The following is a 14,922-nucleotide window of genomic DNA, read 5'->3' as shown; positions in this document are numbered from 1 at the left end:
CAGAAATTTATTCCAGTCCCCATTCAAAGGCAAGCCTACCTAATTCGCCCTTCCCAAAACAGTGAGTCAATCGAAACACAACCATCCTTTCAAATCTGCACTTCTCCAGATTTTTGCAGTTCTCCAGCCAAGCTTACCAAATAAAATGCATATACCAAGGTAAAGTATGCAATCAAATGCTCACATAACACAGAAGCATGCATTGCATTGGGGAAAATTCATTTGCAAAAAATGTGTGTTCTAGCCAAAGCTGGATACAAATCATTAGGAGGAATTTGCCGATGAATCTTCAAGAGGGTTTTTTAAAATAAGAATTTGCAAACTGATGCGGAAATTGAAGAACTGCACTTTGGAAAAATGAGAAATGGAGAGAAACCAAAAAGGACAGATTTTCTCTTTCCTAATGGCAAAAGACAAGCTGAGTGCAGAATTCAGCACTGGAACCTTTCTCATCCAGCCTTCCTCAAGTTGGTGCCCCCCAGCTGTTTTGGACTGCAGCTCCTACACATCTGGAGGGCACCAGGTTGGGGAGGCTTGCTCCGCTCTCTCCCACCAGATCCACTGTACCTGAATTCTATTGAGGCCAAGGAAAAGCTTCTGCAGCTTCACCAAACAATGCAAATTGTTCAGTTCTCTCAGGCGGTTCTCCTCCAGGTGAAGCGCCACCAGGGAGCTCTGCTTAGCAAACGAATTCTCGTGGATTGCTTTGAGTCGGTTATGATCCAGCACCAATTCCTGTAGAAGTTGCAGGCCGTCAAGCCCCTCAATCTGGCTGATCTCGTTGCCTGCAATGGAAAGAGCAAAGGATGTGGGGTGGAACAAAAGCAGTCAAGTACAACACTTCCCGTTTGCCCAGAGTGGACACACAGGGGGAAGTTACTCCAGCCAGGAGGACTTCCTGTCACACCTGGTCTCCCCCTGCGTGTGACCCGGTAGATGGGCGTGACCCTGTGAGACCCTGTAAAAAGGGCCAGTCACGCAGCCATCCTCCTCTTGCTCTGTTGACTTCTTCAACTCTTGATGCTGTTCTCTTGATGTATTTTGCTGTCTGCTGGCTCTCAGCCAGCAGCACATGGGCTCATATCCCTACATGGGATGAACCCAATCCCCTTTCTGTAACTACAAGCTAAAGCCTGCCTTCAGGGAACCTACTGTGAACTGAATGTAAGTAAACTTCTTGTTATACTTTTAAAGAAGACTGTTGTGTCTTTGTTCTTTTGAAGAGGGAACAAAGGGGATTTACCAGGATCAAACCCAATCTGGACAAGCCTGATTGGATTGCTTAAGTTAAAATTTACCTACGAAAGAGGAATTTTTATTTTTATTTAGTTTGTTTTTTATTGTAATGTATTATGAAAAGCCTTAATAAAACCTTATAAAATACAACAGACACAGCAACACACATATGCACAGTGCTATTTTTCTACAAAAAGAGGTGCCGGAACTCACTACAAACCCTTGTTCTCTTATATTGGCAATGGCGCCTACCTGAGAGGTGCTGGAACTGAGTTCCGGTGAGTTGTGGCTGGGGAAAAGCCCTGTATATATACACACACACAGACACGCACAAAACCCCACAGATCAACTGGTCTACCTCTGGCCTTGTTTAGAAGTCTGCAGTGGCTTCTGGGAAGCGAATGGGTAACATTTAGTTGGGGACTATATATACTACAAGCTGAGTCTGCAACCAAATGTTGCTGTGCTCCAACTCAGGGTTCCAGCCCACCCACCCCCAGACCTTCTTACAGACCTCTCTTCCATCTCCCTTCCCCCCAAAAAAGGTATCGTGTGAACACGTGATAATGACTGTTTATACTACTGTTGTTACTTACCCTGTAGGAACAGAAACTTCAGGTTTTTTAGCCTGCTAATCTGCAGCGAGGCCAAACTGGCAATCCCATTGTAGCCCAGATGGAGAACTTCTAAGCTCTCCATTATCGGAGGCAAGCTTTCATTGGCTCCCACGTCCCTGAAACAACAAGGGGACCATGTCAGGGGACAGAGCTCAGCTGCCGACTGCCAAGAAAGAAATTTACATACCGCTTCCCCCCCCTCCCCAATGCACAGAGTTTTGCTAGAGCTTTGAAGCAGGGCTGGGCGAGGACACCCCGCCGCTGTTAAAACAGCGGAGCTGGAACCCCCACCATGGACTTGGGGCATTAACATGGAAATCCACTCTTCCCCCAGCAAAATGCCTGACAGGAGGAAAAGTGGAGCAGCTGGAAACCGCTGTTTGCTTCTGTTTAGTAAAAGTTTCATGACGAGCCCTTGGCAACAGCCCTTTGCTGCCAGGGCAAAGTGGAGCAAGACATCAGAATGCAATACTTCTGCCGCTCTGCATAGGAAAAGTCAGGGCTCGGCCAAATGGAGGTTACTTCTGAGGTTTCAGCGCACTTCCTCTTTACGGGTTGGGCATGCCAGGTTAAGTTAACTGAGGTCCAGCGCTGAGGGCCTTCTGGCGGTTCCCTCGCTGTGTTACAGGGAACCAGGGAGCTTTTACAGGGAGCCAAGTTACAGGGAACCAGGCAGAGGGCCTTCTTGGTAGTGGCACCCTCCCTGTGGAATGCCCTCCCACCAGATGTCAAAGAGAAAAATAACTACAGTGGTGCCTCGCAAGACGAAATTAATTCGTTCCGCGAGTTTTGTCGTCTTGCGATTTTTTTCGTCTTGCGAAGCACGGTGTCGGAAAAGTTTTGGAAAAGCTTCAAAAATCACCAAAGTCTTCAAAAACTTCAAAAAAAGGCTACCACACCGCGTGCTATGAGTTGCTCCTCGAAGTCAAGTCGCAACTGTATTGACGGTGTTAAGAAAAAGGAAACAAACTTGCAAGACGTTTCCGTCTTGCGAAGCAAGCCCATAGGGAAAATCGTCTTGCGAAGCAGCTCAAAAAACCCTTTCGTCTTGCGAGTTTTCCGTCTTGCGAGGCATTCGTCTTGCGAGGTACCACTGTACCAAACTTTTAGAAGACATCTGAAGGCAGCCCTGTTTAGGGACGCTTTTAATGTTTAATAGGTTATTGTATTTTAGTGTTTTGTTGGAAGCCGCCCAGAGTGCCTGGGGAAACCCAGCCAGATGGGCAGGGTATAAATAATAAATTATTATTATTATTATTATTATTATTATTATTATTATTATTATTATTATTACACAGCAGCGCACCCAGGGGAGTGTTCCTGGGTGCATTATCAACAGGAAGCTTCAGCCATTCCTGACCCCTTGACAGGCCTACCTGGAGAACGCGCGTTTGTGTGCAAACTCACTGGTCATATTCCTACATCACATTTTTAGGTGTTACAAAAGTTGGGTGCCAACCCTGCTCTCTGCCAAGTGGTGGCAAGAGACTATGAGGTTCCAGGCACTCACCCAGGGTTTTTGTTCCTTTGTGGAACTGAAGATGTAGCGGGGACTATCACAGCTTTAAGAAATATGGTTTATTCACCCATTTACACCTTCAGTCTGCATGGAAGGAGTCCAAATCACGCCCCTTAAGAGGTGCCACCCGAGGCGGCTGCCTCATCCTGCCTCACGGGCGGACTGTCTGTGCTCTGAAGCACAAAGAGCAAACACTTCTGATGGCCATTGCTATGAGAATACTCATACACAGAAGAGGCCTGAGATGATTACTGAAAGCAGGCTGAAAGGGAGGACTTAATTGCCTTAAGAAGGAAAGGTCGTACTGATACCCCGCGAATCAGACAGTGGAATTAAGCAGTTTTTAATTAACTAAAGGGTTCAAGGACTTAATACCCCGACTGATAAGCCTGATTAAGGTCTTTCGGAGATATCAGACCTGCAAAACCCACGCATATCTTTTGCCAGATGTTTCTGAGAAAAGCACAAAAGCCTCACTGTACACCTGGACCAAACGGACCGAGGAGAAGGCTGGACAAAGCAGTCTGATTTTCATAGATTAAGCAGATATAAGGGGCTCACACGTCTGGAACAAAAGGCCGAGAGAGAGATTCCATTTGTTTTCTATTCATGCCTCCGCCAGGAACTTGTCCACAGTATCTCAAGGCCTTCGTTTACCAGTCTGGGTCGTTCACACACCAGTTCTCCTCCTCTGCACTCACATCAGAATGTGCCCCAGAAAAGGCTCCAAAAGGAGCTGTTGACTAGGGGGACCCAGGTGTCTGACTTGGGAAGCAGGCAGCCCCCACTGCAAATGCGTAGAACTGGTTCTCCCTCCAGAGACCAACCTCCCGAAGGGGATGTCACAGCTAAAAATTGGCCGCTCTTTCTTTAATGCTAAAAGAACTAAGTCAGCCTGAGTCAGTGGCCTACAATGACTCATGCAACCTTTCACCAAATTGTACCTGTATATATAGAGTGGTCAATGTTAGTGTGGTGTGGGTTGGTTGGATGGTAGAAAGCTGGTTGCGTTTGGTGTGTTTAAAAAGCTGTCGGTCGTGGTTGGAGAAGAAGACTTTTTAAGAATTGTTGTTGTTTACTCGTTTAGTCGTGTCCGACTCTTCGTGACCCCATGGACCAGAGCACGCCAGGCACTCCTGTCTTCCACTGCCTCCCGCAGTTTGGTCAGACTCATGCTGGTAGCTTCGAGAACACTATCCAACCATCTCGTCCTCTGTCGTCCCCTTCTCCTTGTGCCCTCCATCTTTCCTAGCATCAGGGTCTTTTCCAGGGAGTCTTCTCTTCTCATGAGGTGGCCAAAGTCTTGGAGCCTCAGCTTCAGGATCTGTCCTTCCAGTGAGCACTCAGGGCTGATTTCCTTAAGAATGGATAGGTTGGATCTTCTTGCAGTCCATGGGACTCTCAAGAGTCTCCTCCAGCACCATGATTCAAAAGCATCAATTCTTCGGCGATCAGCTTTCTTTATGGTCCAGCTCTCACTTCCAAACATCACTACTGGGAAAACCATGGCTTTAACTATACGGACCTTTGTTGTCAATGTGATGTCTCTGCTTTTTAAGAGGCTGTCTAGGTTTGCCATTGCTTTTCTCCCAAGAAGCAGGCGTCTTTTAATTTCGTGACTGCTGTAAACACGTGACTGCAGTGATCATGGAGCCCAAGAAAGTAAAATCTCTCACTGCCTCCATTTCCCCCCCTTCTATTTGCCAGGAGGTGATGGGCCCAAAGCAGCAATACTCTGCAAGAATACTCTTTCTCAAGGACTCTTTTGTGCCAACTAAGGTCTGAGGACTAGGCAAAGGAGTAAAAAGGAGGTCAGAACCTTTTCTTTTTCAAACACTGACACGGGAAGCATCATCCATCTGGGATTCACAAAGCAACGGTGCTTCTAGATCGGTGTCAGAACACCCATCCGTCTTCAGCAGCTCCTGCTGGACTTATCTACGACATACCTGTTGCCTTTGGAAGATCCTTGCTGTCCGTAGCCGCTGGATGTCACTTTCTGGTAAAGCAGCTGCCTGTTGGTTAAGTGATTTGAAACCTTCTGCCTGGGAAGGATCGACTCGATGTGATTGTAGTTGAGGCAGAGGACCTGCATAAAAAAGGGAGCCGGAGGATATCAGGTGAATTCAGTTTGGCCATGTAAAAAGGACCCATAATTGACCCTCTGCATTGGGTTGGACCAGCTGACCCCTGGCATCTCTTCCAACTCCATACTTTTCTATGATTCTATGACCTAGGATGGGGCAAGTAGCGCAAACAGGGAATAAATATAGATCCACAGTTCTGACCTGCTTAGTCCTAGGATGTCGTGGACTGGTTAGATGCAGAATGATGAGAGTGACCAGCTGGGGAACCCCCCAAGGGAAGAAGGCTCAGAACCCGGAGAGTGGTGGTGGGACAACGATGAGGGGGCAGAGGGAGAAGGTCTCCCAGAACCAGAAGAGGCAGGAAAAGGGCGGAGAAGAGACATGCAGGCACAGTCTCCAATTGCTTGGGGGAAATTATGGAGTGGAGGGGACTTGGTAAAGGTAAAGGACTCCTGGATGGTTAAGTCCAGTTGAATTTGACTATAGGGTGTGGCCCTCATCTCTACTTTCAGGCCGAGGGAGCTGGCATTTGTCCACAGACAGCATGACTAACGTCGTGACAGAAGCCATAGCACACAGAAATGCCGTTTATCTTTCTGCCGCAGTGGTAGCTATTTATCTATTCGCACTGGTATGCTTTTGAACTGCAAGATTGGCAGGAGCTGGGACAAAGCAACGGGAGCTCACTCCCTTGCATGGATTCGAACTGCTGACCTTCCGATCAGCAAGCTCAAGAGGCTCAGTGTTTTAGACCACAGTGCCACCCGCATCCCTACAGAGGGGACTTAGGCAGCTGTGAGGAGGTGGGAATCTTCAGTCTCAAGAGCTGCTTCATTAAGCCTGACACTCCTATGCCGATCACGTTTTGGCTAATAAAGAGTTAACTCGCACAGTGTGATTTATTGCTGCCTCACTCCTGATAGCAGCCTTTTGAGCTGGAATGGGAAACCTGTGGCCCTCTGTATCCGGCTCCCATCATCACTGACCACTGGTCCAGGCTGGCTGGAGCTGATGGGAACCCAAGAACGTTTGCAGAGGTGCAGGTTCCCCATCCCTTCTCTAGAACTTCTGAGGCTACTACCCCTGGCTGCTACTATCCTTGACATTGCATAGCAATGTATGAACTTCACAGCATTCACCCTTATAATAATCTGTGGAGGAGGAGAGAAAGAAGACTGAGACGGAGGACTGAAAACTGGGGCATAGTTGTAGTAAATGGTAATATTTTATTTTTTTAAAGTAAGTCTGAAATAGCCCTCGCACACCCACACCAGGGCCATCTATATCTGCACTCTATTCCCTGCGAATGAGAGGGGAAGAATAGGAAGCATAAATGACTCACCTTGATGTTAGGGAGGTAGACCAGACCACTGAAAGAGGTGAGGTTGTTGTTCTGCAAATTCACGCTGGTGATGTTCTTAAACTGGTCTGCTGGCGCAAGATCCACCATTCTGAGTCAGACAAAGGAAAGAAAGAAAGAAGACATTTAGAGAGAGCGGATGGTAAATAAAACTTGATGCAGTTTCCCGCCCTGAGGCATGCTCTAAGGAAGCACCGACAGAGCTTTTCTTTCCCTTTTCAAAGCAAATGGAAAACATTTTGGGAATTATAGGGACAAAACTACTTAAATCGTATAGAAATTTATTTATGTGTGCTACTACAGCAGCAAGAATGTTACTCGCCCCAAATTGGAAAGAAGCAGAAGTCCCAACAAAGGAAAAATGGATACAAAAACTTATAGAATATGCAGAAATGGTGAAACTTACCAAAGAATAAGAAATCAAGATAACAAAAGATAACAAGATAACATTCTTTATAAAAAAAGAATGGAAATGGTTTATTGAATATTTACAGATAAACTGCAAAAAGATAAAAATTATTATAATAACCTGCAGTTTTAGCAAGAGTATATATTTAAAGTAGATAAGCAAGTGAGCAAATTAAATGAATTTGGATATGCCGAAGAGATAAAAAACAATAATAACTTTAAGGAACCGCAGAAAGAGGGGGAAGGAAGTCAGGTTTTGAAATGTTAAAATGACTGTAAAATTAAGGAAATGTATAAACCTGAAAAACATAAATAAAAATTAAAAGAGAGAGACAGAGAAAGAAAACAATGGTCTAGGAACATAGGAAGCCTCCTTACTCCAGGTCAGACCAATTGGTCCAGCTAGCTCCATATTGTCTTCTCTGACCGCCAGCAGCAGCAGCCACCACTCTCCAGAATCTCAGACAGAGGCTTTCCATGTCTTCTACTCATCTATTTAACTGGAGATGGTGGCGATGGAACCTGGTACCTTCCGTGTGCAATTGCTGTGCTCTGTCATTGAGCTACACTCCCTCTCCAGGCATGCAAGCAGTGGCGTAGCAAGGTCAGGTGGTACCCGGAACGAAAAATTTCTTGTCACCCTCCCCCACACTGAATTTGCGACGAGGAGTATGGTGTGAGAGCCAGTATGGTGTAGTGGTTAAGAGCGGTAGTCTCGTTATCTGGGGAACCGGGTTCGCGTCTCCGCTCCTCCACATGCAGCTGCTGGGTGACCTTGGGCCAGTCACACTTCTTTGAAGTCTCTCAGCCCCACTCACCTCATAGAGTGTTTGTTGTGGGGGAGGAAGGGAAAGGAGATTGTTAGCCGCTTTGAGACTTCTTAAAGGGAGTGAAAGGCGGGATATCAAATCCAAACTCTTCTTCTTCTACCTGCCGCCCTACAGCGCAGAGTCTACCTGACACCCAGGACAGAGCGCACCTGCCTTGCTCCGCCCCTGCATACAAGTCCAGCTTAGACCAGTCCCAACCACCGCATGTTTCATACACACACAAATCAAGGCACCAGCCCTTTCATTAAAAGCAGCCAGTTCCCAAAAGCCTGCTGGAATAAGGAGGTCTTCTTCACATACCAGTGGAAGGACAGCAAGGAGGGAGCCAGTCTGGCTTCTCTAGGGAGCTTCCCATCCCTAGCCAGGCATGATGGGAGCTGTACTTTTTTAAGGGATTCAGGGACAATTAGTGGTAAGCGCCGATGTGCGGTTTCAGGAACTCTGCTGACAAACAGAGCTGGGCAGCTGCCCATGGTCCTTGTCACTCGTGTTAAAAATACTACTGACCTGATCATAGAGGCCGTCCAATTTAATTCTTGCATTTTGCTGAAGTTGGAATGGCCCAGTCTTTCCGCAACCATATCCGCATTAAGTTTGCCCCCAAATAAATCTTTAGCGTTTTCAGTTTCAGCTGCTTCCTGCATTGAGGACATTAGTTTATTTATTTTTAACTGAGAGCCGAAATGAAAGTTAGAAGATTGAAGCTGGATGTTGGAAGAATCAGGACAGAGATAAGAAGAAAGTCGTTATTCGCAGAGTGTACACAGCACATCTGTCTTCCGCTCCTTCCTCCTGGGCCGTGTTCAGAAAGTGGTGGGGGGGGGATGAGTGTTCAGACCCCTGGGCTCTCACTTGTGGGGTGCTTCAGGGTTCCGTTCTCTCCCCCATGCTTTTCAACATCTACATGCAGCCGCTGGGAGAGATCATCAGGGGGTTTGCGCTGGGTGTCCATCAGTATGCGGATGATACCCAGCTCTATCTCTCAAATCAGAACCAGTGAAGGTGGTGAAGGTTCTGTGTGAGTGTCTGGAGGCGGTTGGAGGATGGATGGTGGCTAACAGATTGAGGTTGAATCCTGACAAGACAGAAGGACTGTTTTTTGGGGACAGGGGGCGGGTGGGTGTGGAGGACTCCATGGACCTGAATGGGGTAACTGTGCCCCTGAAGGACCACGTGCGCAGCCTGGGAGTCATTCTGGACTCACAGCTGTCCATGGAGGCGTGTCCAAGGCAGCTGTCTACCAGCTCCACCTGGTACACAGGATGAGACCCTACCTGCCCACGGACTGTCTCACCAGAATGGTGCATGCTCTAGTTATCTCTTGCTTGGACTACTGCAATGCGCTCTACACATTTGAAGGTGACCCGGAAACTACAACTAATCCAGAATGCGGCAGCTAGACTGGTGACTGGGAGTGGCCACCGAGACCATATAACAGCAGTCTTGAAAGACCTACATTGGCTCCCAGTACGTTTCTGATCACAATTCAAAGTGTTGGTGCTGACCTCTAAAGCCCTAAACGGCCTCGGCCCAGTATACCTGAAGGAGCGTCTCCACCCCCATCGCTCAGCCCAGACACTGAGGCCCAGCGCCGAGGGCCTTCTGGAGGTTTCCTCACTGCGAGAAGCTCAACAATTTTGGGGGTGTCCTGGTTTTTCCTTTTTGAAATATGGCAACCCTACATTTGCCCCAAGGTCCCAATATTCAACACAATGTTCAACAAAGCACAATATTCAACACTGACTCTGTACTCTGCTTGGGGCTGGCTGCCTTCTTTGCTTATAAGACATAAAAGTTTTATACATATCCTTTGTGTAGAAAAGGAGCTCACCACTGCAGTGCCGTCCAAGGCTTTCAGAGATGGGATATGGAAAATTACAAAGAGGCGGTAGTTATCCTGCTTCCAAACGATCAGGTTTCCATACATGTCCAGGATGACCAGATTGTTTAGACCCTGGAAAAGGAGGCTGGTGTTATCAAGCGTTTGGTTCTCCCACTTTCCACCATTCCACTGTGTGAACCCTACTAGTAAGGAGTTGGATGCTCCAAGCTTAGACCGCATGGCTTAAGCAAGCCATCATTGTGTTTCTATACAATTTAGAAACTCTCACCATGTTAGAAACTAAGTCTTACTGTCTGTGTTTTCTTACTGCTGTATGGAAAAGCACATGAATCTGACCTTTGAAGAGTCTGTAAGTAAACCACTTTTAACCTACCAAACGTGTGATTTCTTTCTACGTTAAGGGAAGTAAGGGGAACTTTGGAAGCAACTTAGAAGGGGATATCTTTATCGGTGAAACAGCTTATATTTCCACGCGTTACTTTGCTGTATATTTTGTCATTTTAAATCTCTACTGGGGCTCTCTCACCAAAGAGCACTTGCCCCAAACCTGGATCTAAACATATGGAGAATTCTATTTTTATAACATTACCATATTTTATATTTAACCAAATACCAAAAACAAGAATTTCAAAGAATAGCTGTATTTCCGTTTGAGGGGGAACGGACTCAGTGGTTCACAATCCCTTCTCTTTGGCATGACGCTACACACTCACAAGAGTTTCATTCAGGTAGGTAGCCGTGTTGGTCTGACACAGTCGAAATATATACAAAAATTGTCCAGTAGCACCTTAGAGACCAGTTAAGTTTGTTGTTGGTATGAGCTTTCATGTGCATGCACACTTTTTGGGATACACTGAAACAGACGTCACCAGACCATTATACAGTGGTACCTCGGGTTACATACGCTTCAGGTTACATACGCTTCAGGTTACAGACTCCGCTAACCCAGAAATAGTACCTCGGGTTAAGTACTTTGCTTCAGGATGAGAACAGAAATCGTGCTCCAGCGGCACAGCGGCAGCGGGAGGCCCCATTAGCTAAAGTGGTGCTTCAGGTTAAGAACAGTTTCAGGTTAAGTATGGACCTCTGGAACGAATTAAGTACTTAACCTGAGGTACCACTGTATATAGTGGGAGGGTGGGGTGGGGTTTTTCTCAGGAGGGTAATAGGAGATGGGTGATTGACTTTCATTCACGCTTTTAAAGTGGTGATGTCCCCTCCTTTACCTTCAGCTGATATATTTCTTGGTTGGAAGAAACGTAGTTGTTGCTTATGTAGAGTTCAATGAGCGCATAGGCTTTTTGCAAGCCCGCCAAGGAAGTGATCCGGTTGTTCTCCAGAGAGAGATAATGGAGGTGAGACAAGTTATCAAAAATATTCCTCTCCAGGCTGGTGAGGTGGTTGTTGTTGGCGCTCAACCTCATGAGCTTGCAGAGCTTCGAAATGCCTGGGGAAAGGGAAAAAAGAACGTTTCTGGTGAGAGCTGTGACACAAGGGAGCGAGCTTTCTCCGTGGCTGCTCCCATATTGTGGAACTCCTTCCCTTAACAACAACAACAACAACAACAAGAGTTTGGATTTGATATCCCGCTTTATCACTCCCCTTAAGGAGTCTCAAAGTGGCTAACATTCTCCTTTCCCTTCCTCCCCCACAACAAACACTCTGTGAGGTGAGTGGGGCTGAGAGACTTCAGAGAAGTGTGACTGGCCCAAGGTCACCCAGCAGCTGCATGTGGAGGAGCAGGGAAGCGAACCCGGTTCACCAGATTACGAGTCCACCGCTCTTAACCACTACACCACACTGGCTCACAACAACAACGATGGTGATGAAGGCCAAGTCCTTCCTGTTCAGACAGGTCTTTGAAAACTGAAGTGCCAATCACTGGGCTGCTGTCAAGGCAAACTATCTTAACTGCTGGTTCTAAATGTATTTTGGTGGATTTTAACTCTTCCTAGAAATGTGGAGTCCCATGGGTCATCTAGACCAACCCCCATCAACTAATCAGAAATATTGCTCTTAACCAGTTTCTCACTATTACTTTGCATTTGAGAACAATGTTTTGTAGACGGTGGAAGCCACCTTGAATCCTGGCTTGGGGAAAAGGGGGTACAGTTGTATCTCGGAAGTCGAACGCCTTGCGAGATGAACCTTTTGGCTCCCAAATGCCGCAAACCCGGAAGTGATTGTTCCGGTTTCCAAATGTTCTTTGGAAACTGAACATCTGTCATGGCTTCTGTGGCTTTTGATTGGCTGCAGGAGCTTCCTGCAGCCAATCGGAAGCAGCGCCTTGGTTCCCAAACGTTTTGGAAGTCAAATGGACTTCTGGAACGGATTCCGTTCGACTTTGAGGTACCACTGTATATTTAAGTACGGTACATTAAATAACTAAATAAACCAACAATGACGATAATTTCTCAAGAGGAGACAGAAATCAAAGCAAAGGGACAAAATTGTCTGCCTCCCCCCGCAAATTAAGTAAATAAATAAAAAAGAGATAAGAATAATTAAAATGCTTGCTGAGGTCACATGGATGATGTTGTGGCACATTCTAGCAATACAACTGGCAACCCAACTGAGCAATAGGCGGGGCTTCCACAAATTGACCAATCACATCGCAGGGAACTTGGTTCTGGAAGCTTCTCCTAGTTTTCAGCAAATCCGAGAAAAGTTAAGATTTTTTTAAAAAATAAGATGAGAAAAGGTGTCATCTTTGCAATTTTGCAAAATATACTCTTTAACCACATGAAAGGTACACCCTGGGGTTAATTATTAAAAATTTAACTTCCTAGTTTTAAAACGACTGAAGGTTTTGACATATTTCTCAGAGTACTGGTGGTAAAAAAATACCTAATTTAAAACAACTGTTGTTCCTGGGAAACCGGGAATTATGTTCACATGTGGCGGGGGTGTAAATACGTACAATTTTTCTAGCAAAGGTTGTTTAAGAACTTAACAGAAATCACTGGGTTAAAGCTGGACAAAAGTCCAGAGGTAGCATTATTATCAATTTACAATGGAGTGGAAGGTTCACAGGCTATGAAGGACTTGCTCACAAATTTATTGGCAGCTGCACAAATTATTATAGGTAAGAAGTGGAAGGGGCAAGCAGAATATAAAATGGAAGAATGGTATAAAGAGGTGTGGGATATAGCTATTAATGATAAATTAACATGTGCCATTAAGGTAATATGGGGCACTATGTAGAAGAAATGATTTTGAGGAGATATGGAGGGTGTTTGTAGAATTTGTAAAGTGGTAGCTCTAGTTACAGACTCGATCCATTCTGGGGTGCCATTCGCACCCCGAAAAGCCTGCAACTAGTGTGCGGCTTCTGCGCATGCGCACGGCGCGATAGAGTGTTTCTGCGCATGCACGCGGGGCGAATCCGGGTTTGCCACATTCGTATCCTAAAAAACACAACCGGTGACTGACGTAACAAGAGGTACAACTGTACAGTACTGTTAAAATGGAAAGGGGTCAAACCATCGCAAGAGGTGCTGAAATTTTGGGAGGTTGGATAGTTGCAATGGAATGGTCTCAGTGGTGGGGTGCACATTTTTATTCTTATTTATGTATGATTATTACTTTGACAAAGTAAAATAATAATGATGATGATGATGATGTACGGAAGTGAGAGCTGGACCATAAAGAAGGCTGACTGCCAAAGAATTTATGCTTTTGGATTATGGTGCTGGAGGAGACTCTTGAGAGTCCCATGGACTGCAAGAAGATCAAACCTATCCATTCTGAAGGAAATCAGCCCTGAGTGCTCACTGGAAGGACAGATCCTGAAGCTGAGGCTACAGGACTTTGGCCACCTCATGAGAAGAGAAGACTCCCTGGAAAAGACCCTGATGTTGGGAAAGATGGAGGGCACAAGGAGAAGGGGACGACAGAGGACGAGATGGTTGGACAGTGTTCTCGAAGCTACAAACATGAGTCTGACCAAACTGCGGGAGGCAGTGGAAGACAGGAGTGCCTGGCGTGCTCTGGTCCATGGGGTCATGAAGAGTCGGACACGACTAAACGACTAAACAACAACAACAATAATAATAAACAAACAACTGTTGTTGAGACACTTCATTCCGAATCTGCGAGAAAGAGACAGAGGATGGTGACGGGTGGCTGTCTTGCCCACCCTCTAACATAAATCCTGGCTACACCCATGGACCCAGAAACAATTCAGAAGCCAGTGCCATCGAGTATCAAGGGCCCTGAACTGAAAGCGTTCTCCACCAGCTGCCCTTTCTGAGCGCCGCTTCTCCAAGGCGGACGACCATGTGACGCCCGTCTCCTCCAGGAAATGGCAAAGCTCTTGCAAAAGCTGCCTCTGTGCAGAAGTGCTCCTGGCCCCGGCCTCCTCCCTGGGAGCAGAGCCAAGTCCAGGAACACCCAAAGCTGTGGATATTCGGAACGGAGCATGCAAAATACCTTACCCTCGAGGGTTGTGATGCAGTTTCCATCTACCGTGAGCTCCTCCAGATTTTGGCAAGTATCCAGTCCTTCTATTTTAGTGAGGTTGTTGTTGCTAAAGGATGCCCACCGCAAATTCTCCAGTTTGTCCAAGCCACTGATTCTGCTGAGATGTTGCCCGTCAAGGTCTAACACCGTGATCTGTTGGAGCAGAGGGAGTGGGGTGAGGAGAAAGCATAATCCTCACTGTATAACTCTGCTGAATCAATGAATTTGGGATTCTCGGTATGAGAGTCATCAGTGCACATGATGTTTGGTGCACAGCCTATCCTACACTGAACGACAGACAGGAGCATATTTTATCTCGTTGAATTTCACTGAGTCTTTTCTTCTTGTATAAAGCAACTAACAACTGTAATAAATAATAATACAGTGGTACCTCTGGTTGCGAACGGGATCCGTTCCGGAGGCCTGTTCGCAACATAAGCAGAACGCAACCCGCAGCTGTGCAGCTGCGGGGCGCGATTCGTCACTTCTGCACATGCGCGTGACGTCATTTTGCACATCTGCGCATGCGACGAAACCCGGAAGTAACCCTTTCCGGTACTT

General features: G+C 46.4%; 1 protein-coding gene across 2 annotated transcripts in view; it reads right to left on the bottom strand.

Moving 5' to 3' along the window:
• LRRC9 (leucine rich repeat containing 9) overlaps positions 1–14,922 on the bottom strand; it is a 76,136-nt gene that overhangs the window by 14,296 nt on the left and 46,918 nt on the right. For both annotated transcript variants that reach the window (XM_077920883.1, XM_077920906.1), the window contains 8 exons: positions 14,337–14,514; positions 11,127–11,347; positions 9,889–10,011; positions 8,565–8,695; positions 6,802–6,910; positions 5,322–5,461; positions 1,833–1,969; positions 568–785 (listed from right to left, as the gene is read on the bottom strand). In XM_077920883.1, coding sequence (XP_077777009.1) covers positions 568–785; positions 1,833–1,969; positions 5,322–5,461; positions 6,802–6,910; positions 8,565–8,695; positions 9,889–10,011; positions 11,127–11,347; positions 14,337–14,514 — 1,257 coding nt within the window. The remainder of the gene's footprint in view (positions 1–567; positions 786–1,832; positions 1,970–5,321; positions 5,462–6,801; positions 6,911–8,564; positions 8,696–9,888; positions 10,012–11,126; positions 11,348–14,336; positions 14,515–14,922) is intronic.

The sequence above is a fragment of the Podarcis muralis genome, chromosome 1, assembly GCF_964188315.1.
Source record: "Podarcis muralis chromosome 1, rPodMur119.hap1.1, whole genome shotgun sequence".
Classification (NCBI taxonomy): Eukaryota; Metazoa; Chordata; class Lepidosauria; order Squamata; family Lacertidae; genus Podarcis; species Podarcis muralis.
This window is presented reverse-complemented; position numbering and strand designations above follow the sequence as displayed.